The sequence below is a fragment of the Trachemys scripta genome, chromosome 5 (genome assembly GCF_013100865.1).
Source record: "Trachemys scripta elegans isolate TJP31775 chromosome 5, CAS_Tse_1.0, whole genome shotgun sequence".
Taxonomy (NCBI): domain Eukaryota; kingdom Metazoa; phylum Chordata; order Testudines; family Emydidae; genus Trachemys; species Trachemys scripta.
In genome coordinates, this window is record NC_048302.1 from 63,717,064 (window position 1) to 63,745,032 (window position 27,969).

Here is a 27,969-nt window from a genome sequence, read left to right on the forward strand (position 1 = left end):
AACATTTCTCCAATTTGTCCAGATCATTTTGAATTATGACCCTGTCCTCCAAAGCAGTTGCAATCCCTCCCAGTTTGGTATCATCCGCAAATTTAATAAGCATACTTTCTATGCCAATATCTAAGTCGTTAATGAAGATATTGAACAGAGCTGGTCCCAAAACAGACCCCTGCGGAACCCCACTTGTTATGCCTTTCCAGCAGGATTGGGAACCATTAACAACAACTCTCTGAGTACGGTTATCCAGCCAGTTATGCACCCACCTTATAGTAGCCCCATCTAAATTGTATTTGCTTGTTATTGTATCAATAAGAATATCATGTGAGACCATATCAAATGCCTTACTAAAGTCTAGGTATACCACATCCACAGCTTCTCCCTTATCCACAAGACTTGTTATCCTATCAAAGAAAGCTATCAGATTGGTTTGACATGATTTGTTCTTTACAAACCCATGCTGGCTATTCCCTATCACCTTACTACCTTGCAAGTGTTTGCAGATGACTTCCTTAATTACTTGCTACATTATCTTCCTTGGCACAGAAGTTAAACTAACTGGTCTGTAGTTTCCTGGGTTGTTTTTATTTCCCTTTTTATAGATGGGCACTATATTTGCCCTTTTCCAGTCTTCTGGAATCTCTCCTGTCTCCCATGATTTTCCAAAGATAATAGCTAGAGGCTCAGATACCTCCTCTATTAGCTCCTTGAGTATTCTAGGATGCATTTCATAAGGCCCTGGTGACTTGCAGGCATCTAACTTTTCTAAGTGATTTTTAACTTGTTCTTTTTTTTATTTTATCTGCTAAACCTACCCCCTACCCATTAGCATTCACTATGTTTGGCATTCCTTCAGACTATGTTAGGCATTCCTTTGTTTCTGAATGTAACTGAAGTGGCCTGTTCATGACATTTACATTGTACCCTTTAGCTACTTACATTATAGAATTTACTAAAAATCATGAATAATTCTGTTCAAACCAGGCTAATATGAGTATTTTATTTCAAAGCTATTGTTTTATAAATTCACAAATCTGTGTAGACATGTGAAGTGTTGACTTCAGAAAGTGGTGTCAGGAACTATTCTGGTGGTCAGGATAGGGAGACTGACACACTGCTCAAATTTCATAATGCCTGATCACTGAATGGAAAAACAGAACACTTTACATTCTGTAGAGTCCACTGAAATCTACTCATGGGCACAAGAACCAGACTGCAAATTAAGCAATACTACCATCAGGTTAACAGAGATTCCTTTCTCACAACCTTGCTATGTTTTCAAAACTGCTAAGTACATACTCCAGGATGGTTTGCAGGTTAATTAAGGTAATGATAATAATACTTAGCACTTTGCAAACATTATCTAATTAACCATCATTAGCCCTGCAAGGTAGGTATTATCCTCATTTCAGATATACATAAATTGAACCAGAGGCAAAGTAAATTGTCTATTGCCACAAATAAAGTCAGTATTGATGTCCAGACAAGAACCCTGGACTACAACTCAGAATTTCCTCAGTGCAAGTCCAGTGCTTAAACTAGTGGTCTACAGTTCTTTCTATGATCACAAGAGACCTGGTGGAAATGACATCTGCATTAGACCCATCCTCTTATATTACTATTTCAGAACTCTTGCCCTTGAACAAACAACGTTACAATGACAGACAAAAATCACACACTTGATTTCTACAGAGGAGGAAGAAAATATTGTTTTTTTTTAATGTGCAGATAGTTCAGTTTTGCTTCCTTAATAACCAGCATGCAGTGGGATTTTCAGAATAGAGTGCAACAAAGATCTGTATGAGTGGGTTTCATTCTAAAAAATAACAGTAAGTTCGAGTAAGTAGCCAAATGTTTATACATTGACTCCAGTTTTTAATAGTAAATTTTAAATTTGAACTTCACTATAAAGTGACTTGATGAAACAAGAAAACTACACATATGAGTGTATATTCACCTCTCAGTATGCAGAAACCTTTATTGTCAAGAGAACACTATAGCCAATTATTTTTGAAATAGCTAAAAAACTATTAAACTTCCTGTGATGATGTCAAGTCTCATTAAGTTAGCGTGCTATATCCCCACCCCTTAAATTAGGGGACATTTAGGTGCACTGAATGTGAGTAAAGAAGTCATTCTCTCAGGCCTGGTCTGCATTGGTGGGAGCGGGGAGGAGATTGATTTAAGTTACGCAACTTCAGCTATGTGAATAACGTAGCTGAAGTTGTCTTACTTAGATCTACTTACTGAGTGTCTTTGCTGTGGTAAGTCGATGGCTGATGCTCCCCCGTTGACTCTGTTTCTCGCTCTGGTGGAGTACCGGAGTCGACGGGAGAGCGCTCGGCAGTTGATTTATCGCGTCTAGACTAGATGCGATAAATCAACCCCCCTCTGTTTGATCACTTCCTGTTGATCCAGCGCGTAATGTAGACATGCCCTCAGAAATTTGTGAGTTACTCTCTACCAGCCCAGAGAAGACTACAGGTCTGTTGCATCTTACGCTGGGGTTACATTCCGCAGTCAGCACATAAAGCGAAAATCGTGCATAGTCAAAATTACATTGAGTGTAATGGCGGGCGGAATCGCCCGCACTACAGGTACAGTATTAAAATTGTTATTTTTCTCTTTTTTTTGTTTGTTTTTTTGTTTGTTTTTGCTGACCACGTAAAGCTGAAATCACGCATGTTAAATGCGCGTAAGATGCGACAGACTTGTATTTATTTCTTACTGTAGGTAAGATTAGAAGAGAATTTCCACTGTCAGCCATCCATGGGGTCACCATTGCATCTGTAATAGGCTACTGCAATAATACAATATAATTTGCACATTTCCAACTTTCAAAAGCCATCCTTGGATGAGAAACACTTAAACAAAATAAATTGAGAATGTTAAAGCGTTCACTTGTTCAGTCTATAAGTACTTACATTGGGAGAAGAATTCTGCTACTAGAGGACTCTTTAAACTATTAAAAAAGGCATAACAAGAGCCAATGGCTGGAATTCAAAACTAGACCAATTCAAAGTGGAAAAATGCACACAATTTTAAGGCTAAGGGTAGTCAACCTGGGAAAAAATTACTAAGCAGTGTGGACTATGTTGATTTTCCATCACTTTAAGCTTTCACATCAAGGCCTCTTTCTAAAAGACATGTTCTAGTTCAACCAAAAGTTATGGCCTGTGACACACATACAGAAGGTCAAATTTGATTACCATCTATGAACCTATGTGAAGCCATTTACACAAGAAAGTCTTCCTACCAACCCAAAAAGGAGAAAGGAGACAAATTATGTTGAGAGCCATTACAGAAGTTATACATCAGTCAGGTGCTTTTAATCTTATTAGTGTCTCATTCTGGGCTATTTTTCTGTACAGTTGAATACTGCCAGACCCTGCGAGTACCATAGAGACCTGGAAGATACGTAGAGTGGCTGTAGCCAGTCAATTTACCAACTAGTTCAGCCAACAATTCCTTGTCAGGGAAGAAAGTCAGATGCCTGCAATAGACATTTTGAATGACTTGTCTTGTCAGAAATCCCAGCCTGAGAGTTTTAAAAAAAGGGCTGTGACTTTTCTACCTTATTACAGCTTTTACACTTGTTCGTTTAGGATTAACTAGCAAGACCCTGGTACTGGGACTGTCTTAACAAGTACACTAGGCCCATAGCCAAATCATAGTGCTTTACAGCAACTGAGGTACTATTAAACTGTGAGCTTCCCAAACACACTGCATATCCTAACTCCATACAAATAAAAATCCCTGTGTTAAAAAATATGGTTGCTAGGTCAAGCATTTGAGATTAGGAAATGCCAAAATTAGGGCTGCAAATATGCAAGTCTGATGACATTATCTTTAATTACATAAATCATATGATTTTAGTATCCCAGTGTCTCTCAAACATAAACAAAATTTATCTTTATAGTACCCCTGCAATTATTTCAGATTTACCGATGTAGAACTGAATCACAAAGTGATTAAAGCCAAAATGTACAACAGCATCCATATATTTTCAGTGCTTCAGTGACTGGGTGCCAAACTCGAAATGTTTTGGGCCTTATTTTTAGAGGTACTGAGCACCTACAGTCCCCATCCACTTAAAATGGAGTTACAAGTGCTGAGCTCTTTTGAAAATCAGTTTCTAGGTGTCTCAGGTTAGTCACCCAGAAAATGGAGTCCACACAGTTAACAGCCACCTCTGAAGACTTTAATTTAAGTAATTTTTGTTGCATCCCACAGGAATTTTATGGCAGAGTCAGATATAGAATCCAGTTCTCCTGAGTCACAGTCAAGTATCTTAAACACAAGACCATCCTCTCTCTTCAAGCAGCCCCTTCACCCCCATTCATTTCACACCTTCCAATTTTTGCAGTAAATGAGGCAGGGAACTTACAGACAACCTCATTCATAACAGAACCCTAAATCATTCACTAAGCACTATCCATTCATAATGCAGGCCCCGTTGGGAAAAAAATAGGCAATCATGTATAACCAAAGGCTAGATCATAATGCAAGCACATGAGGAAGAAGACTTAAGATTGCACATGAAACCTTAATAAAGACATTTCGTAGTCTCTGAGTGTTTGACTTTTCAACCTTAATAACGTTCTTTCAATTTAGCTTTTTTGTTTCTTTAATTGTCTAATGGAATGTCCCACTTAAAGAAATGTCAAGTGGAAAAATAAAAAAAATAAAAGAAATTACATCATGTATAACCCCTGTGTATGACTCATCAGCAATGTTTGAATTTCACAACGCCACATAGATCTCTACTAACTGAGTTTAAATGTCTAATAACTTCATTAGCTGGCAGCAGGAGTAGGTCTGCGGACTAACCACAAAAGAGGGCATGTAATGCACTGACCAAGTGAGTTACATATGCTGAAGTAGTCCAATTTATATTGCATAGCCAAGCACGTAGACAGAAAAGAGCAGATGACACTTGGGTCTATCATATTAGAAACGTGGTTTGTACTGAGAGTAACCTTTACAACCTCTTGGTTACTCATTTTGTAAAATGGGAGAGAGGAGGCTGATATTTGCCATCTACCTAGGGTTGGCATATCCTTGGCTCAATAATGATCTTCTGAAGTACACAGAATTATTAACTCCAATCAATAGAGGAGGTGGAACTATAACTTAGTTTCTTGGCTCCCAGTCCAGTTCACCATCCCTTAGAACAAATCTTATTTTGATGGGCAAAAACAAGAGGAGAATCAACTTGGTCAGTGTTCCATTGTATAGTAAAAATGCAAATGGCAATTTTCCACAGCTGGTAGATCAGCCAACTTGGATTATTAAAGGGTCAACAAAAGGCACTCTCTGACCACAAAATTATCCCCCTATCTAACTTCAAATTCTTACCCCCATAGATGCTACAATTGTTTTTAAAAGCACTGTTTTTTTTTAACATTGGAAGAATTAGTCAGTGTTCATTAACCTTGTTCTCAAAAATGCCATTTTTGCTTAAACTTTTAAAGAAATGCAACCTGCCACCGTATTATCACTCCCAAACGTTCAAAAATCATGAACCTAGCTTCCAAAAAATAATTAAATTGGCTTAAAAGCATGAGATTATTTTAAGAAAAGTATTTATTTGCCTTTTGTCTTTGAGCATTCTGCAGCAAATTTCAAAGCTCTTCTCTGAAACTATATAGCTAGAAATGTATTTGTGTTTTAATGACAGATTCCCACAAACATGACACTAGGAGCTTGAGTTTTAGAAAAACCACCAAAAATCGTAAGACTCGTGATACAATCATGTGAGCTGCTGGCATGGCTGCACACACTGAGCATAGAATATTTCAGAACTAACAGATAGTGTTTGGCAAAGTTATCAATATCTAAAAATAGGGGGTTGTAGAGGGACGTGGTTAGCAACTTTAATACAGATGTGACTTCCACTTCACTTATAGGTAAATGCCATCTTCAAAAATTTCCACATTTACTAATTATCTCCATATATATTAGTTGTAATTGCTTTTACTGTTTGTTAATAGTTTAAGTATAAATAGTTGCATCCCATCAGAATTTGTAGTGTCCGTTTATCACTAACCTACTATACTCACTTCTATTGTTGTTAACAGACCACTCTGCAAGAGATTGAGGCCTCAAGAACTGTTGTGATTTCAGGCGTTTTTAGACAGTTTACTATGTACACCTCTACCTCGATATAACGCCATCCAATATAACACAAATTTGGATATAACGCAGTAAAGCAGTGCTCCGGGGGTGGTGGGGAGGGGCAGGGGCAGGGCTGCGCACTCCGGTGGATCAAAGCAAGTTCAATATAATGCGGTTTCACCTATAACACGGTAAGATTTTTTTGGCTCGCGAGTACAGCGTTATATGAAGATAGAGGTGTACATAGTAAACTGTCTAAAAACGCCTGAAATCACAACAGTTCTTAGGCCTCAATATCTTGCAGAGTGGTCTGTTAACAACAATAGAAGTGAGTATAGTAGGTTACCTTCTGCTATCCCTGCCATCAAATAGATCTATCTTTGTATATACCATCTAGTTACTGCCTCACAGCTGAAGGGGTTTTCCTTGACTATTTCACTTGTGTACTATATGACACATGCATAAATGTGAGACACAATAAAACATCTTTGTGAAAAAGATACAACAAAAGAACTTGATCCCACTGAAGTCAATTGGAGTCATTCCACCAACCTCAGACCCCCTAGTGGCCATTCAGCATACAAGCATCTTCCAGAGAGAAGAGTCACCTAGACAATTTCAATCAGAAACTTGTACTTGAGATGATGATGCTTATTGGTATTGGCTATAGCTTTACACTCTTATTTTTAGGATGAGACAAGAACTCCCCTAGGATTATGTAGTAGCCAGTCAAGGGCTTGGCTGCACTGAGACCACTTCCTCAATGGACAGTTTATTTCTAATTTAATGAGAATGACTGACATATTTGCTCCTAGCATTTAGTCCTAATTCTATTTGCAAATTGTCACAGAACTGGTCATGAATTTTTACTAATTTGTTCCTTATCACAGTTAGAGGAATATTTTTTGTGAACAAGTTTATACAATATCAAATTAATATTTCAAAGCCCTAATCTCTTTGGCAAAATGAAGGGAAAGCACTGTCTTATGTTTAATAAAAGTAACTGCAGGACTTGTAAGTTATCTGTGCCACCATCTAGTTTTCAGTTTCAAATTATTCTTCTTTTTAAACAACCAGAACAAACTGTAGACCATTTGCAAAACAATGTAGGAAAATGTTCTTAATACTGACTAAAAGCAAATGACAAAATTCATTTTTGAATTTAAACATGATTTTTCTTGTATTTTTTATCGATATAAGCTTTTAATTCTTCTGTATGGGTCAGCTTTCAATAGAAGATCAAAATAATTTACAACCCCAATTAAAGAAAGATTGCCAGGTGCGCTAGTGTTATACCCATTTTATATATGAATAAACAAAGGAGCAAAGATTATAAGCATTAATCTGAAAGGCAGTGTTTTCTAGCAATGGAGCACTAGACTGGGCGTAAAGGAGACCTGGGTTCTATTCCTAGCTGTGCCTCTGAACCACTATCTGTCCCTGGGCAAGTAACTCGACATTTGTGACTCTGCTTCCTTTCCTATCTTTGTATATTTTATCTGCTTAGACTTTAAGCTCTTTGGCGCAGTGACTGTCTCTTGCTCTATGCTTGTACGGTTCCTAGCTCGATGGGAACCCAGCATGCGTTGGGGTGTACAGTGCTACTGGAATATAAACAACATTAATCCAGGTCTCACACTGGGTCAGTGGTAGAGTTGGCAAGAGCAATCTTGCTCCCAATGATTTCTTAACACATACACAACATTCTCTAAAATCAGTGGATGTAAATGGAGTTGTTCAAGTGCTTGTCCAACTATAGTTTCTTGAAAGTTCCTAAAAATTGGATCCAGTTTTAATTTGAAAACACATCAGAGTTGATACACACGGGTGCCATTTGGGGTACTGTGTGATATGAGTAAATAGCCACCAGCCAGGGTCTAATCAAACCTGCAGTTGCCATTGCCTCTCCCAATCTTTCACTAAGAAAACTAGATTTATTTACAGAAATTGCTACATAACTTAATGTAGAGGCATCATCAGTGCTGACACCTATGGGACTTCTCCTGGGACTATTTAATGTTGCCTTCCTACTACTTCTCTCCAGTACACAACCATTCTGTTTCACAAAGAACTTTGAGGTTTCAGAATCTGTTTTTGTCCTAGAATGGAATGAACCTGCGACCTTTTGAATTTTTTTGTGAAAACAGAGACAGACACCTCTTGACCCTAGAATAGCCAATAGCCTTGTGTGTGAGAGGTGGTGGTGGGTGTTATTTCTGTGTTTTCATAAAATATTCAAAAGATCTTGGGTTTGTCCAAATCTGGTAGAGCAGGGACTTGAACCCATGCCTCAAGCCAGTGCCGCAGCAACTGGGTTATAAGGTCAGTTTCTACAATTGGAGCTGTTTTCCCCTTTGTATGAATCATTAAATATCCATTGGTCCTAGTAGAGACTGACTCCATAGCCTGGTCGTTAGTGTGCTAGTTTGGAACAGACTTCAGTTCAAGTCTTTGCTCCAAATCAGGCATACCAGGGTCTCTCACACTACCAGGCTATTAGTTATTTTAAGGTGGCCTTGTGCTCTCTTTATGATTCCATCCTGGACCTGAATAATCTTCTCATCAGAAAGTTAATTAACACTGGCACATTCTCATGAAACTTTTTGATTTTGACAGAAAAAAAGTTGCCAACATTTTTTCATCCAGCTGTAATATCTCCCAATACGCCTCCCAAGCCTTCCATCTAATGTCCTATGGATCTTCCCCTAGCTCTTGCTTTTTACCTGCATGATACTCCTTATGATTTTCTCCCCTTAAGGGCCTGATCTAAAGTATAGTAAAGTCACTGGTATTCATATCAAGCCTGAAATCAGGCCTTTCCAGTGAATGATGCCATTGCCTGGCTACCTCCTTACCTTAAGCCTTTTGCCAGAAATCCTTACCACTTGTTTTGTTTTAGTTAACATTCTGGAACGATGGCTGGGTGCGACTTTTAAAATCAAAGATTTATTCTAAAAACAGTTACAAAAACAATTAAGAAAAAAAATCATTAGATTCCTTAAATCCACCATATAAGTGAATGCAATTTTAGGTCACAAATCCTGATTTATTAAATCTATACCAATGTCCTACACACTAGTATTAGAAGCTTTAGGATCTTATACCAGTTCTTTTATATACAGTTGATTATACAAGTCTGTTTTTCTACCCCCATAGCTAAAATTTCTGCTTTAAAACTTCATCATACAGTAAAAAAGATATATGTATTCCCAGTGTGGCCATTCACCATCTGCTTAAGCAAATACACTTAAAGATGCTTCTACAATTGTGATAAAGTGACAGCAGATCTAAGAGCACACAGAGCTCAGATTCTTAAATGATGATTGTACAGCTGTAGTTTGCATCATTAGGGACCAATAAAATCTTTATGTTCCATTTGAATGGCAAGGACCTTTATCAAAGAGAAACTGAAATGGGCAAATAAAGAAATGATCCATTCAGCATTTGTTTTAAATTTAGGAGTGCTAATGAAACAAACTTCTTAACCATAATTAGTATTTAGCACTGGAAAGGTATTTTCTCACTTTCATATGTTCCTATCAATATATCAAACTTCCCATTTTAATTTCCCCCCCCCAGTGTTTTTGTCTCACTTTCCTGTGGGAAAACTATTATATAAGCAGAAGCAAATTCTGGTTTCTTAAAAGCAATGCAATTAGATTTCTCTGTGTGTTTAAAGGATTTCATTTTAAACTTATCAAAGAGATATTTGGGAAAATGCTAAGTTCTTTGTGTCTTCCTTGCACAGTGGAATTTCCTAGAACATGGAGAGTCAAAATTCTTTAATTTCTTATTCAAAGATACTAAACACTCAGTACTTTTGCTTTTTGTAATCTACACAAATATAACATTACTAAATAGCTATAACATTACTATTAAAACAAGAAGAAAAACAAAGGCTTCAGTGTAGTATATGGTTATTGGCAGCCTCAGCAATAATCCCTTAGAGAGCACTGCTAAGAACCCTATTGCTTTAGGTTGACATCAGCACTTTTTCCCAGTGAATGCATTTTTTTCTTCTCTCACAGATTCAGCAGTCCTGGTCTCTAAATATTTCAACCATCTGCTCCAGCCCTCAGGGAGACAAACTTTTCAGCCAGTATACAGTTCAGAACTTAATTGTGACACAACCAAATAAAGATAAATGCAAAAATTGCAAACCCTATCCATTACGAATGAAAGTATTTGTATGCTTGTACTTTAGCTTATGTCATGCAGTGACATTTTAACCTGTTTTTGTTGTAATATGTTTTCATTTGTTTCTTTTATTTGCTTCTAACAGTTTTAAATTAAATCAATGTTATCATTACAGACAGACAGAAAACCAGTGAATCTAATTAGTGTGTATTTGCTCAATTTGTTATGAGTTTCATTTAATATTCACTTCAAGTATAAAGAAAGCACATTTTCTAGGACAATTGGCCATAGAAATGTTTTTCAATCTCAAATAACTACTTTTCTGGAAAATGAGTTTCTTTATAAAATAAGAAAATCAATCTCTCTCTCTCTCTCTCTCTTTGTGGCTTAGTTCTGCTGCCATTGAAGTTAATGGGAGTTTTGCCATTGATTTAAATGGAAACAGGTTCAGATCCCAGCCAAAAAAAAAAAAAAAAAGAAAAGAAAATAAAAGATCTAAATTAATATTGAGGCTAACAAACCTGTTTTGTTGTTCTGGAAAGAATTTCTTACAAACAATTTCTGCCATCAGAGTCACATGGCCAACTCATATTGACTTCAGTAGGAACCATGTATGGATATCAGAAAACAGTGTAGTCCTTCAGTAGTGTAATTTCTTTTGTTTCTTATGTTATAGAAAGTAAAACGAAGAAAGACAATTCTATAAAGAAGATGTTCTTTAAAGTATTAAATTTGACTCTCTCCCCTAGATCTGCTTTCTCTACCACATCAAGTTATTATCCTGGCCTTACTCAGAGCCTTTTGTCATTGTTCCAGGATTAGCTACACCTCTGTCCTGTTGTGGTCTCTGAGTGCAGTCCCCTCAGATGTCAGGCCTTGTGCCTTCACCTACATCCTGGGGAGCCTTTACCTATCTTAAAGAGATTTTTTCCTTCCTTCCTCTCTTCCCGTCCCTCCCCCCCACATCATTGTAAACTGTCAGTGGATGTTAACCATTTGAACCGAGAAATACATGGCTTTTATATCAGATTATTAAAACCCTATTACTCCCAACAACCACGAGCAAAACCACATTAAACTCTTACAGCATGTTAACCAACAGAAGTGCAGTATGCAAATTAACTAGTAACTAGTCTGCATTATCCCTGATAATATCGCACCTTCCAAGTTCTATTGTTACTCTCCTGAAATCAAACTACTCTCTATTTAAAAAAAAAAAAAAAATAGAAGTTTTCTTCTCTCTGTTTTTTCCACATTTTTTTCTAAATAAATAAATAAAATAAAATAAAAAAATTTAAAAAAAAATCAACAAAACATTTCTGCCCTTGGCAGGCCAGACAATCTAGCTACAAAAAGTGGAGAGAGAGCAGTCTGAACTGATCAATATTCTGAACAGCAGTGCCAACTTCCAGAGCTAATTCCATGCAGCCTTGTCAGCTGGAGGCATTTTAAACTGCAAAAGTGGGGACCAAGGATAGGAGAAGTAATAAATAAGCAGGAAGGAGGTGGGAGGTCACTTTTCAAGGGTCCCTTTCCATCAAAAATCTTCTAATAGTCTTCAAGTATATAAAAGAAGAAAACTAAGGCTGTCAGGACTGAGATCCCCACTTTGAACTTTAGGGTACAAATGTAGGGGCCTGCGTGAAAAACTTCTAAGCTTAATTACCAGCTTAGCTCTGGTTCGGCTGCCACCATTTTCAATGGATTCCCTCCCTGGGAAACCTTGAAAAACCTTCACCAAATCCCTGGTGAAAACAAATCCAACCCCTTGGATTTAAAACAAGGGGAAATTAACCATTCCCCTCCTTCCTCCCACCAACTCCTGGTGAATCAGTTCCAACCCCCCTTGGGATCTACAACAGGGAGAAATTAACCATTCCCCCTCCTTCCTCCCACCAACTCCTGGTGAGTCAGGATCCACCCCTTGGATCTTGAACAAGGAAAAATCAATCAGGTTCTTAAAAAGAAGGCTTTTAATTAAAGAAAAAGGTAAAAATCATCTCTGTAAAATCAGTATGGAAATTAACCTTACAGGGTAATCAAACTTAAAGAGCTCAGAGGACTCCCCTCTAGTCTCAGGTTCAAAGTACAGCAAACAAAGATAAACACTCTAGTAAAAGGTACATTTACAAGTTGAGAAAACAAAGGAAAACTAACACGCCTTGCCTGGCTATTTACTTACAAGTTTGAAATAGGAGAGACTTGCTTAGAAAGATGTGGAGAACCTGGATTGATGTCTGGTCCCTCTCAGTCCCCGAGAACGAACACCGTCCCAAAACAAAGAACACAAACAAAAGCCTTCCCCCCCCAAGATTTGAAAGTATCTTGTCCCCTTATTGGTCCTTTAGGTCAGATGCCAGCCAGGTTACCTGAGCTTCTTAACCCTTTACAGGGAAAAGGATTTTGGAGTCTCTGGCCAGGAGGGATTTATAGTACTGTACACAGGACAGCTATTACCCTTCCCTTTATAGTTATGACAAAGGCAAAGGCTATGTCTCTCAGCTCTGACATCTTAAACCAGATGTGCCTCACATGATGTTGTGAACAAATTAGGATGTGGTCATGATAGCATGTAAATGGGAAGAGCATGGAAAACCGTACAAGACATGCTTGTAACGTATATGCTCTATCCAGTCCAAATTTGCTCTCCTGACAGTTATTAAGTACCTCTTACTCAGCACTGACAATTTGTGTGTGTGTTTATATGCCTATTTACTCTATTATTAATTAAAGAAGCTGTTGCTTTATCTACTGCTATGTCATATACCAGCTAACTCTGAGTTACAGCGATTATGCCAATATGTCATGTAAATGTGAAAATGTATCCAACTGTTAAGATCTTTACAGGCCAAAAATATGTTCTATTAATCAGACATAGTTCCTCAGATTTGATGATAATTCTGGCATGACTTTAATTAAAACTAAAGAAACCATGTTGTTTGCTTTGTATTAGCTGAGGTGCATCAGCTAAATGCTTTGTTATTCTGAACTCTGAAAAATACATTTCATGTCAAAGTCCGTGTAAAGAATAAATTTTCTTTGTTACATTTAAATTTATGATTGGATAGTTCAATTTTAATTTGATTTACTATTGCTTTTCACTATCCCACATTCTCTCTGATTAAAAGTAACCGTTTTGATAAAAACCTGTACCAGGAGTTACACCTGACAGAGCGCTGAAGTTGACAGAGCAGGCAGAATGTTGATACATTGTTGGCCACTCTTGCCTATGTTTTTCCTGTGTTAGGAGAAACACCCCCAAAGTAAAGATTGCTGATATTTATTTTAAAACACTAAACTAAGTGTTTGTTTTCACTTTTAATCATTTTGTTTTAGATGAAAGTTGCCCAGGTGTTGAAGCCCCATGTACCACATCAGCCCTGCTCTGCCCGCAGCTTGGGGGAGGTGGGTGGAGCAATCACTCAGCAGGTTCTGCACCACTGGTGCTGTGACGGGTGGCTCTACAGTGATCCTGAATTGGCTAATATATAGGGAGAACTAAGAATTGGTCTCCCGGATCTCCACTATCATGGATCCCGTGTTCCAATTACCCTTCACAAGGAACAGAGTGGAGCTGTGTTGCAGTAACAAAACTTAACCGTTGGTCCTGGTACAGAGAAGGAAGTTGGATTCTAACTCACCCAGAACTCTTCACACAGTGTTTGACTACGTGTTATATTCTGGATGGGAAGAGAATGGGGAAAGGGAATTTCATCCTTTTTGAAAAGATCTAGTACCTTGTAGACCAATTTATAAATAATGTTATATATGTTCTAGCTCCTGCACATGGTAAATATTATATGATCTTCAGAAAAGAATGAACAAGACAAAGATCTTGTTTGCTCACAATATATTAGTGAAGTCAAACTATACTAGTTTTGGAGAATTCCTGTATTGCATTTAACATGTATGTAGGTGTTTTTAAGCATTAGTGAAACTATTCATGCAGATACAGTATCATCACTTGAAATTAAACCCACAAAGTGATAAAGCTCATGAATCTTGCTAAATCTTCTAATACCCTGTTCTTTCAGACAAAAACCTCACTTCAGTTATCCATGCCTTTGTCAGGTTGCAAATGGATTATTGCATTGTGCTCTACAACAGCTACATATAAAGCCTTTTCCAAAACATGAAACAATGCATAATGCAACTGAAGTAATTCCTGCCAACAGCTCTCTGGTTTCAATGGGAAAGGATTGGTAGGAGAGAAATTTTCAACTCTGGTACTTGGTTCAGTGTCCAGATATGTGTTGGCCTTCAGAGCATATGGGGAGGCCTATTTTCCAGGCTCTTTCTGAGGGAGTGAACTAAGTAGGATTGTGGATAATAGATCTTATTGGTGGCGGATGCAGAAGTTGTGGGAATGTTAAATGGAGCAAAAGCAGAGCTGTATTTGGAGCAGACCAAAATGTTTTATATAGATATCGGTCCAACAGATATTTTTCTTAAGTGATGTATACAGCAGCTGAAACTTAGACAAGTGAACTTGATTAATCAAGCTACATAATTTATACAATAAAATAAATAAAGTCCAAAAAGAACAATATTATCATGTTCAATCTAATTATTTATAAACATTAACCCAACCTGGATGAACATTGCTTGTTAAAATCTAAAACATGCTACATTAATAGGTGAATAAAGAATCTCACATAAACCACAGTTTAAATTATCCTATATTCTAAAAACCCAAAACACAGCTTTAACCTTTATTTATCTACAAACTACATCTGCCAGCAGCTAAGACTAAATGCATGTGACCATTACTCATTGTAAAAAGACCTCTTTTATCAGTTGCTGAGAGATTAGTTTTAGAAATATACAGATTCCAGTACTGATGTAGATCCTTTCCTATCCATTAGGGTTCAGACAATCTAACCTCTGTACTGTTTGTTGCAGCTACAGTGACTGACTGCATACTAATCCAGAATTTACAACCTTGGAGGCACTTCTTATAAGTATAACCTGTGGCATCAAGCAGAGATAAGATGCCTTGACAGATTGTTTGCACAAAACATCTGCAGTATAACCCAGTTGAAGAATACAGTCACTTCATTCTGCTCATTTGTCATTGTTTTAAACAGGTTACATTATGTTTACTTCTTCCTCTTATCCCATCAACTGGGGTTGGGTCATCATGCAAGCATCCACTATCTTTGTTTGATGAGACCTTAAGATCCATTTATGATTTTCTTTGGTGCAATCCATCCATTGCTTCTTCAGCTTTCCTCGGTGTCTCTTTTCTACCACCCTCTCCTGCCATGCTATCATGACCAGGTGTCTTTAATTCATCCTCTGCATTCATCCAAATCAGCAAAGTCGTTGCTTCCTGGATTTTGCAAGCCACATCACAGACTGACTTTCATCCTAATATTTTTATTTCCAATCCTGTCTCTTCATGCAACTCCTCTCGTGGCCAGGGCCGGCTCTGGCTTTTTTGCTGCCCCAGGCAAAAAAGTCGCCGGACGCCCCCCCCGCCCCTGCGGGAGTGGGAGGGCGGCCGGAGCCCCGGCGGGAGGGCGGCAAGCCCCAACGGGGGCTCCACTCTCCCCCCGGCGGCCGGGGGGAGGGCGGCCGGAGCCCTGGGAGGAGGGCGGCGAGCCCCGGCGAGGGCTCCGCTCCCACCCCAGCAGCCGGGGGGAAGGCACCGGGGGGGAGGGCGGCCGGAGCCCTGGGGGGAGGGCGGCGAGCCCCGGCGAGGGGCCCCGCCCCCCCCCGGCGGCCAGGGGGAGGGCACCGGGGGGGAGGGTGGCCAGAGCGCCGGGGGGAGGGCGGCGAGCCCGGCCATGGCCCCGCTCTCCCCGGGGGCCGGAGCGCCGCGCCGCCCCCCTCCAGGTGCCGTCCCAAGCACAAGCTTGGTGGGCTGGTGCCTGGAGCCAGTCCTGCTTGTGGCACAAAGACATCTCATTTCAAATATTGTAGGTGTGGAATCTGTGATCTCTATTGCCTATGCTTCTGCACCATACTACAGGGTACACCATTATTCTATTAAACAGTTTCTCTTTTAGTCTCAATGGCATACCCGAGATGTCATTCCACACTGTTCCAACACCCTCAAATCTGGACGGTATCTCACATTAAAGCTCACCATCTTCCATGTCCTGGCCACCAAGGTACTTGAACTGGTGAGTCTGGTTTATTCTCACATTAATCATTATGTCCAGTCACACTGTGGCTCCTTTTACTTACCCACACAACCTCAATCTTAGACATGCTCATTTTCATCCCATGCCTGCACAGCTGGTTATACTACTGGCTTATTATTTCCTCTAGATTTTCTTTTGAGGATGCCCTTATTGCTAGGTTGTCCGCATATAGCAGGTTCTCACTAGTAGCGTAGCTAGCGGGGTGCAGAGGAAGCAGCTGCTTCCTTTCAGCACACTTTGCAAAAGTGGCCGGAGAATGGGGGGGCACAGGCTGGCTGTGGCCCGGCAGCCACGGCCAGAGGAACGAGGGAAGGGGGCGCAGGCTGGCTGTGGCCCGGCAGCCGCAGCCGGAGGAGTGGGAGGGTGGCGCAGGCTGGCGGCGGGCCAGCAGCCGCAGCCGGAGGAGCAAGGGGGGGGCACAGCATGGCGGCCGGGCAGTGGCAGCCGGAGGAGCCATGGTGGGGGAGGGGCGGTGCGGCCAAAGGAGCCAGCCAAGGGGGCGTGGGGCGCGGAGCGGCCGGAGGAGCCGGGGGCGTGGCCAGAGGAGGAGCCAATAGGGGTGCCTTTTTTTAGGTTTGCTCCCCCTCCTCTTAAAAGCTGGCTACGCCACTGGTTCTCACCTTTTCCCACTTGGGTCTTCCTGCTGACATAGCCCATCAATATGATAAATAGCAGCAATTTAGGGCCAACCCTTGGCACAGTCCGGCTTTCACTTCAAAGAGACTTGTTCAGATCACTGTTTTAGGTGATCTATATAGGGCATTCACCACAGTTATTAAATCCTCAGATGCTCCATGTTTCCCCAGCACTGGTACAAGCATCCTTCTATCCCCTTTATTATGTCTTTTTTAAGTCTATAAAAGCCAGGACGCTATCCTGCTGGTAGAATAGTCATTTCTCTACCCCTTGATGAATTACAAACATGCTATCTGTGGCTCCCCATCCTTTCCTAACCCAAACTGTTATTGTCTGAGGAGGGGTTCCACCATTCTCCTAATACTAGCACCCAGGATCCATTCCAGTACCTTCATCTCATACAACAAGAGCTTTATTCCTCAATACCTTCCACATTCATGAGTACTTACCTTATGTATTAGACAAGGATAAACTTGGACCAGTCTTGAGGAATTCTCTTACCTTGCCATACAACTTTAACCACTCTGCTCATCCACTTTATATCTCTGTTGCCCAAGACTTTCACCAGATCTGTCATCCCTTCATCGGGTCCCACTGCCTTACTAGTCTTCATTTTCTGGACTGTTTTTCTCACCTCTACCTCTGTTATATCAGACTCAGGCAGATCAGAAGTTGGAAACGCCACCCTAAAGGAGTTTGCCTCATTTAAGGCCTTGTCTACACTACCAATTTGTGTCGACACAATAAAAATCACAATTTTGTGTTCACTTGCTCCCTCTGTCAGCAGATCGTGTCCACAGTGGGGGCATGATCATGGACAGTGTGAGCAATGCACTGTGGGTACCTATCCCACAGTCCTTCTGTTGCTAGGTGTTGTGAGATGACCGTGTGGATCGCAGCGCATCTCGGGACAGTGCTAAATGTCCCGTGATGCATTGTTTTCTGTCCCAGCACTCCATGGGCTTCCAGCTTTCATGGCATTTTTTCAACGGCCCACCTTTGCTGTGCACCTTGGAATCTTTGTGGGAAGGATGGATCCCGCACTGCTCTCCTATGCTCTGTTAAGTATCATGAAGACATTTGGATGGCAGTGCAGTTAATCATGAAGTTCCTAACTGAAGAAGGCTGGGGGTGGGGCACCCTACATGGGGAAAAGAGCACTCTATAAGGGTTCCGGTGCAGCCAACTAGGGAAAAAATTATAAAATTCTCCTTCACTTTTCCACAGGCAGGGGCCATTGTAGTAGATATCTCACTGCTGGGTGTAAGCAAGGAAGCAAGGGTACATCTACTCCGCACTTGTGGCTTCCACCCTGCTCCTATTCTGCTTGCCTATGTGCCGCTTTGGTCCCTGCACAAGTGATTACCAAATGGCATGGGAAAGTCTCCTACAAAGGGGGAAGGAACAAAGCTGCTCTGCCACGGAACCTTCGGCAGAGGATTACTTTCCTGGAGATCTCGTGAAATCTCAGCGTGCACCCTGTTCCGCCGTACCAATTAGCTACACAGAGAAATGTCCAACTCACAGAAATATAGCCAGCCTCCCACATTTCTATGCCCTGAACCCACCTCCACACTACACAAGCCACAGCCACTTAGCAGACGTCTCATCTCCTGCTTCTTGCTCCCCGGAAAGCAACTGCTGAAACTGGCTAGCTACCTCTGGAGTGGAGAACAGTTCCTGGCTGCCTGCCCTGGGCGACTCTTCCAGGAGCTGCACATCCTCATCTAACTCCATCTCTTCATCCAAAATGCTGTCCTCCAGGTTAGGTCCACTTTCCGCCACCTCCGTGCCCTCCGAAGTGTCCATGGGGCTCTTCATGATGGAGGTGAGGTCGCCACCGAGGATAGCATCCAGCTCCTTATAGAACCAGCAGGTCTTAGGTGCAGCACCAAAGCAATTGTTTGCCTCCCTCACTGTATGGTATGCCTGTCTGAGCTCTTTTATCTTTGCTCTGCACTGCAGCATGTCCCGATCATAGCCCTTTTCGCACAAGCTTCAAGAAGTGTGCCTGTAGGTATCCCAATTCCTACGACTCAAGTGCAGCTGAGACTGCACAGCCTTCTCTCTTCATGTACTGATCAGATTCAGCAGCTCCGCAGTGGACCAAGCAGGGGAGCGTTTGCTGAGATAACCCGCCATGGTCACCTGGGAAGATGCAATGAGGCCTCTGCACACCAAGCAAACAGGAAATGGAATTTCAAAAATTCCCAGGGCTTCTAATGGGGAGGGGCGAATGGTTCTTTACCTGGCTGCAGGGCAGTGGAGTTCAAACTGCTGACCAGAGTGGTCAGGTTGGGCATTGTGGGATACCTCCCGGAGGCCAATTAAAGCGATGAAATGAAGTGTGGTGTCTACACTTGCACTTTGTCAACAATGTAGAGGAAAAAGACATAAGTCTCTCATGAGAGTGGATGTATTTTGTCACCTACACTGGGCATTTCCCCCAACAAAAGTCGCATAGCAGTGTGTACGCACTCACTTTTGGGGTCGACAAATGGCAGTTTTGGTGACAAAACTTGGTAGTGTAGACAAGGCCTAAGATACCTCAAAGTATTGTTTCCACTATCCTTCACTTGTTCAGGTGTTGCCAATAGTCTCTCCTAATCATCATTTGCAAATGGTGTTACAATACCATTCCTCTTTCTCTTTTCGTCTCATGTTTGCAATGCTATAGATCTTTTTGCCAGCCAGCTGTGGGTAGTTTACAATCTCAGTCCACATTATGCTTACTACAATAGCTCAAGTAGAATAGATTTTATTTTATTATATTTTTACAGGTCTCTCTATATAAATTTATTTCAGACAATAAGGCAAAATTAGTTTTCTTGCCTAAACTCAGAGGTTAATTAAGCCAGGAGTCACAGATTCATCGATCCAGGCTCTGCATTGTGACAGGGTCCACAAAGTTTAAATTCAAGGAATTTTTTTTGAGTGGGCGGGTAACCCCAGTATCCTAGAGTGTTCATGAGGAATGAGGAGGAGGGAGCACTGATCAAGAAGCCACAGCACAGCTGTCCTGCTCCAGCCTTCTGCCTGTTGACTCATGTGCTTTCAACTGGCCAGCAGACACTTCCCTGTGAGGCAGAATAGGCAAATATGCAGATGTACTAGCTGCCTTATTCCTTACACCGCTGATCAAACATTCCAGGTTACACAAAGGAATAATTTCTTTGTGACCTTGGTTACCTGAAGAAGGGTCCATCAAGTAGCAGCTAGCCTAGTTTATGTTATTTAAACGGGTGTGTCAGCCACAGTATGTGACAGGCCTGATATCTGTACCTGTTTTTCCTTTCACTTTGCAACTCTGAGAAGGTTCATCCATCCATCCCATATGATACAGAAAGAAAACAACGTCTATAAAAGGATGCACAGCATGAACAAGAGGAGAAGGAAGGGCCCTCAGAGGAAAATGAGACGAGGAAAGGTCCTTAGGTCTCAGAGGGGAAAAGAGCAGTGAAGGCTTCCAGGGCTGTTTGTGGGGTGGGGGAGAGGCAAAACTGGAAAGTCCCTCCGAGTGTGGCTAGCAGTGGGGAAAGAGGAAGGAGTCTCACCAGTCCTGTATACATGTGCAGAGATCTAAATGCATAATATTTATATTGATATTTACTCAATATTTGCATACTAATTTAACTTCCTCTTAACTCTGCCTCTCACTGCAGTCCCCATGGAGGAGGCATATCTGAGAGAGTTTCACCATTACTGTGCTCAATTCTACTCCTGTTCCCACATTTGCCTGCCCCTAGACTGGCCACCATCCAAGTCTGTAAAGCCTATTTGTATTACAGCACTATGAATCTGGAACGAGAGACGGAGACACAGATTAGCTCCCTACAAAAAGAGTCTTGTACTATTCCCAGTTACATTTGTGCAATTGCAGGGGAGCACAAACAAGCACATGGCAGATACAGCCTCCTTCCTGCTCCCTCTCTCTCCCATTCCACAAACTGTGAATGTCAAGGTGACACACTCACACACACACTTCATACATATAGCTGGACCCCTGAGGGCCTGTGAACCACAAGTTGATAATCACTAACCTAGAGATTATGAGCTACTAGAGTATTTATAAATCATGTGTTTGCAGTGAACAAAATGCTTTTGACTTAAAAAAAAAAAAAAAGTCTCTTGATGCCACCCTGTCACTATAGTGTTCCCAAACCTGCTAATAGAACAGCAACCATCCCTAGCAACCATGAAATAAAATACAATCGCTTCAAACCCAATGCACAACATTTAAGCTGAGTAAAACTACGGACTAGAAATGTCCAAAAAAAAGAGACAGACATCAAATTCAGTATCTAAATGTTGCAAGTAGAAAAATAATCTCAGCAAAATAATAAAATAAACAAAGGATCTTGCCAGTAGCAATTTAGTGAAAAAACAGTCTTCTGTAGTATCTCAGTGGACAGGAATCTTCTACAAAAATAGTAAAAAAGAAAAGAAAACAATTTAAGATACAAGTGTGTCTGCTTTTAAACTACCAATAAGCTAAAAATATTAAGTATTGCCTTTGATATGTTTTGAATAATACAAGAAATACATACACAGAAATACACAAATACCACTTTGTGTATATTATCTCATCTCTTTCAAAACACATCAAATTTAATATTTATCACAGGTAGCAGAAAGATCAGCCAACATATTGTATTTTTATGCCAGGATCTCAAAAATGTTAGAATCAGGTAAAATGGAAAACAGAAACCTCAAAAAAGATTTAGTGACATTAAAATGTATTGCAATGAAAAGTGGGCCCAAATATTCCAAATCTGAAAGCAACCTCCTAAATTTTGAGGGGAATTCATATCTGAACCCACTCAACTGGTTTTGTTTCTAAAGCAATCAGGGCAAAGAGGAGTGTCAGACTCCAAGCAATTCTCACAAATTTTCCAGCATTTGGCCCACAAAAACACTACAAAACTGCCCAAAGAATTTTAGTCCTATTTGTGGCTTCAATACTGTCAACACTTTATCCATCACGTCTATAAATATGGGCACCATGCCTCACAGGTTTGGCCATTTGAGTGGTGATGGCACTGAATCAGCAGCTCAGGCAGACAACTTACAATAAGAGCTTCCCCATAAGAATAAAAAGGTAAACAAGGATAAAAATTCCATGCCATGTGGCATTTTGTACAGAAATACATATTACAAGAAAACTGCAGGCAGGTCTGTGATGCAACATAAGTGAAAAAGAAATACCTAGTGTTTCCAGTATACCATTTAAATAAAACTATCAAAATTACTGATATGGATTTAGTGAGGCCAACACACAGTGCAGTGCATGTGACAAAAGAGGAAAAACTTTAACTAAAGTCTCTTTGATGTCCAGTTTTGGACACTCGCCATCTACTGTGTGTTACACATCAGTTATAGCATTTGATGACGTCACTGCTCAATCACACAGTTCATTGTCCCACACATAAAAGAAGTCTAGTTCCCAAGTGAAAGAACAATTCTAGCCTTCTAAACTTGCCAGACAGCCATTAGCTCTAGCTGAGAATACATGCTGCAAAGACGCTGGCAGAAGCACAGAGTAGAGCAGTTCTAATCAACTGAAATCACCACCCACTGGGGGTTATTAAAGGTAGGTTGGCAACAGATAGCAGGGGGTTATTTATTATTATCCTCCTCCTCTTCTTCCTCAAATAGTGCAGTCAGCCAGCCATTTCTCAGTTCTCCCACTACACCAGTCAAAAGCAATTCTGGGGCACAAAGCATATGGCTTGAGATCAGGGACATCATCGAGGGTGGCCTATATGTGGTCTCTTCATCCAAAAAGTCCTTTCAGCCAGCCAGCCAAACAGGCAGCAGGAGCACAACAGAGTTCACAAGCTCAGCCTGCTGACATCAGAAAGATAATTTTCAACTTCTCATTTTGTCTTGTATTGTCTACTTCAGTTCACCAGGCATAACGCCCTTTCCCTAATCTAACCCAGTTCTTCATGCTCGTCATCAACCTCTCTTTTCCTTCCTTTTCTTCCCACTCTCCATCATCTTTTTTTCCCCTCTTATCTTCAAAAAAGCTTAAAAAGTAATTGTCCAGAAACTGCAAACTAAAATCTTATCACATATAATCACCACGTAGTATGCAAAACAAATCAAGCCAACCCTATGATCTATTTTATCAAACACTTCTCCTCCCATCTCCTTACTCTCCTACTGATCGTAATCACTTCTTGGTACGTTTTTAGAATGTAAGCTGTGTGGGGCACAGACCAGGTCTTTCAAACATTCTCCTAATTGCTGAGGGTATTTTAGGTTTGATATCATTAATAGCAGTTTTAAACATCCACATATGGTGAAAGGTTGATCACATTTCTGACAGTGGTAGCTGTATATTGTATTCATTGACTGGAGATACTTAACTCTGCAGCTGAGTAACTCTGGCTCAGAAGATACTGATGAGGAATATGATCCTACTTTCTGAGTGTTTCATACAGAGGTTAGTTTCCCAGCAGAGTACATTTGTCCCCAACCCTCAGAAGGCATATAGATCAACATCTAACAAAACCGTCAGTGTAAGGCCATGCTGCTGAATTGTTGTGTGTCCAATGGCTATACAGCAATGCTAGTAAAAACTGGTGAGAAATTATGCAAAAGGGAAGAAATTAGTTTTGGTTTAGAATGTCTATTATCTTAATGCATCTGATTAGTGTTATGGAGTGTGCTGTTTGCCTAAGAACTCAATCAGCAGAGAAAGAAAAGGAAACAAATTATACCTTCTCCTTTGATTGCTATTTGATACTAGTGCAGTCCAATGCCCAGAAGACACATAAGGTTTCATTTGTGGTTGGAAAGGAAGGTGGCAGAGGACTGTGGTCCAATGGGTCTTCCCATGGCCATATCAGAACATTCTTTATCAAAGACACTGGAGAGAGGAGAACAAATGATCTGTTGCTTCTGCTGCTGTCAGTTCATTTAGCATACCCGCACAGACTGACAGCTTGCCACTGGGGCCAATACAAAAATGTGTCTAATTGCTTTAGAGACAAATAATTTATATTATAAACAAGAAAGATGTGGATATCTGAAGATCTGCATTGCATCAAAACATAAGCAGAGGGACTGACTCCATCTCCTTAAAAGCTCACAGTCCCTACATACATATTTCAAAGATATTTCAGGTATTAGTATAGAATGTTATTCCTTCTGTCTACAGGGCAACATACTGACCTCAGACAAGACAAGCAATTCTCTGTGATTTCAATGGAAGTTTCCAAACATAAACCAAAAGGGTTGTTGTTTTGTTTTTTGGGTTTTTTTTTGGTCTAATATGTCACTCCCTCAACCTCACATATAACACATCACTCTGTTCAAAGGTCAATTTCCACATTACTAAGCCGAAGTTCTTCAAGATCATTTTTAAAATTATTCAAATATACATTATATTATTTTAACAATTATAGCTACTAAGCCGTTATTGTTTGTGATGCTAATTGAGGTGCATAGAGCATTTGCTTGTGTGATTTTCATTCTCTACTCAGTGAATGGCAAGTGGTTTTCTGTGTAGCCGTGTTCCTTATAAAAAGGGTCATTCTCAATTATTTTGTTTTAGGATTTATATTCAGTTTCTGTATGAAGCTTTAAATTTAAATCTCAAGCAAGTAAATTTTGTTTTCTAACAGACTGACCCTGTGTCAGGGTTGGAAAAAAATGTGCTTGTTAGAAACAACTGTATGGATTAGATCAGTCATAAAAAGTTATAGGAAAATAACGAAGTAATTGCCTGCCTAGTCTGAAAACTGAATGACAGAAATTGACATGACATAGGCATGACACAGAAATTGAAATATTTATATTAAAGCATCATTTGAAATGCATCTATGATACCAATGACAATAGATGCTGTTGTATTGGATCTTGAATGGAAACAGTTAAAAAGGTTATTGCCTACTAAAAAATTAATAAATCTCTATGAGTAAAAACTACTTGTGATAACACAGGAGTGTTTAACTGTTTTCTGCATTTAGTTTCAAAATAATTAAACATGCTTTATAATCAGTGGTAGATTAAGACCAGATCCTCTGTGCATGAGGATCCAGGCTCTGCCACTGCAGAGGACCTGCCTTACAGCCCAGCTAAGGGCAGCTGACAGTTATGGAATTCTTCTCTAAAGACACCATCTATTCAGGTTCTGACTGTTAGTTCTTGGCCTTCTATGCAAGAAAACTTCCTTAGCTCTTAAGTTTTTGTCTGCTGACTAAGTCAAGGGCATTGCCCTACTGAGCACATCCTGGGAATTCTGTAAGATGATATGGTCGGTGAAGCAGAACTACTACAGGTGGAAGAAATCCCTCTCTCTCTCTTGTTCCACAAAAGTACGTGAAAGGTGGGTGGGAATCCAGCCCTCATAACTTCAGCCTTTCAGAAATGATGCATTCTCCTTACAAGACCTTCCTTTCTGCATTCTCTCTCTGAATTGACTGCTGTATAACAGCTTCCTGCACCCTGCTTCCTGTTATAATGTGGTAACAGAGGCACTAGAAAGTGACTGTACTATGTGGTGGTGGGCTGCAGAGCGGGAAAATGTTCAATAATTTTAAAAACAATTTCAGAAAACAAAACAGGCCATCCTTTAAATTAACTAAAAGAGAGCTATGTCTACAATTTCAACTGTTCTTGAACTGCAATGCAACTGTTTAATATCTAGAGGTCATATTATGCCATTCATGTGCAAAGGTTCCTACTTAAATAAAAAAAAATGAACAACATGATATGTCCCAATGAAATTAACAAAAACGGGTAATGGAAAAACAGTGTTTGTCAAACTGCCACCAGTCTCACCTGTGCAACCTCAATGAAGTCAGAGTTTGACCCAGTGTTCACTCCAGTCTTGTGGAGCTAAGCCAACAAAAGTGCGGTAAAACTTTTGACAGCATTTGTCTAGAACTCCCAGTAGACCTTCTAAAATAGACTGTTGGTATAATATTCTGCATCTGAGAAACACCATTGCAATGACTGGGCTGGTTACCACATTCTAAACTAGCTGAAACTTCTAAGTGATCTTCAAGGATACCACATGGAGGGCACATAGGAATAATTCATCTGGTGGTGACAAAGCATGGATAATTGGTCCATAACTCCAAGAGATCACAATCTCATTTTTTAAAAGTTAGAAATCAACATTTTCCCCAGGAAGATAAAAAACATGATGTAGAGCAGCTTTTTTATATTGTACATGATGCAGTGTGCTGTACTCATTTTAGCCATTACATGCTTATTACCACAAAGAAGATAAAGTTATAGGGACAATTTCAGTTATTTAATACATCTTTCTACACTGTAAAGTGTAGTGGAAAACACAGGAGTGAAAATTTTAACATGTAATATCTGCATAAATTTGTACCACACTGCAAGTAATTCTAAGATTTAAAATATATGCAAAAATCTTGGAGTCTCTCTTAATTTCTAGGACATAAATAAAATAATTGTAAATATGCCTAGATGTTGCCTAGTTTTATGTGAAATGGAACTCTCTTTTCTGAGTTTTTAGTGGACATCTTCATGTAGTGGTTATTTTCATATTCATTGCTGGATCATTGAACAGTTCACACTTGCTTAAACAGGGCAAGTATTTATAAACATAACTTATCACAAAAATGTTAATAAAATAATGTCAGTTGCAAAAAGCACACAAAGTCATTCAACCTAATCAGGCCATTAAGAGTGCCTCACTTGAAAAAGCAGCTTTTCTTGAAAAGCCATCTGCTTCTCTCTGCTTTAAACAAGAAAAAGCCACACAATGCAGAATTCAGAAAAAAATACATTAAAATACTTCCATCATTTACATCAGTACATACAAACATTGTTTAATCAAGGACTGTATTGGTGGTGTTCTAGGAGCCTCAAAGCTGCCCTTCAGTTGCATAAAATGGAGCAGAATGTGACAACTCTTATCTTTAATATGATAGATGTAGCTGCTGCCAACTGCCATCTCTCAGCATTCGGTGTGGTCTCCAATTTACAAGCAGCTCTGCACAGGGGGACTCCTGCACCCACATGGAACCCCATGCAAGTCTTTGATTTTATTTTGGTGTCACTGGCATGAATTTATACTGCATGTTGAGACTACCACCGTATGTTAATGATGAACACAGTCATCAGCTACATTTGTATAGCTCTTTGGGTATATTGGTCCCAGAGCCATACTTTGACTTACCCAGGTTTATACAAACTGTTTTCAGAGGATATTGAGTAAAATGAAAAAAACAGCTGCAAGAAATCTCTAGAGTGAGATACTTGTCAAATCAACTTTTTGCATCGCTTCTTCACAATACACTCTGTGCAGTCTCACTGGTGCTTTAATTGAATTGCTTCAAAATATGTACCTGATAAGAGTATTCCAGACTTTGTCCAACCACTTACCTTTGAAGAAGCAGTCTTCATTGTGAACGATGGTAACCTTTTGCTTTTTCAAGCAGGCAGCCCTGTGCACTTCACAATGGTTTTTATAGAATTCTCCATCAGAACCACACACAGGCTTGTAGTGAGATTTGCAGTGTTCCAAGCATGCACATTCAGCTTGGCCAATCTCTCTGTTAACAACACAGTGCCTGCCTAGACCACAGTATTTATTTTCACAAGATCCAAAGGGGCCATCCTGATCAACATGCCCTGAGGAAAAGAAAAAAAAACGGTTATGAATTTACATGTAATCATCTGACAACCAGGACAATATACAACACCTGGCCTGCAGGTTTTCTTTGAAAACAGAAATTGGAGCCCTGTGAATCTAATATAAATTGTTACATACCACAGTAGAAAGAATTGTCTTGTGATGTGCATGGGTGAGAATTGTGACATGAAAAAGCATAGTTCTGCAATCCACAGAATAGGTTACTCTGTAAGGGTTACTACGAATGGGGCATTGTTTTACTTTAAATTCCCTGATTTTATCAAGACAGTATCCTCTGAATCTTTTAAGGCT

General features: G+C 40.1%; 1 protein-coding gene across 2 annotated transcripts in view; it reads right to left on the reverse strand.

The window, feature by feature from the left end:
* Positions 1-27,969, reverse strand: part of FSTL5 (follistatin like 5) — a 568,085-nt gene that overhangs the window by 361,314 nt on the left and 178,802 nt on the right. For both annotated transcript variants that reach the window (XM_034772507.1, XM_034772508.1), the window contains one exon: positions 27,408-27,656. In XM_034772507.1, the coding sequence (XP_034628398.1) occupies positions 27,408-27,656 (249 nt within the window). The remainder of the gene's footprint in view (positions 1-27,407; positions 27,657-27,969) is intronic.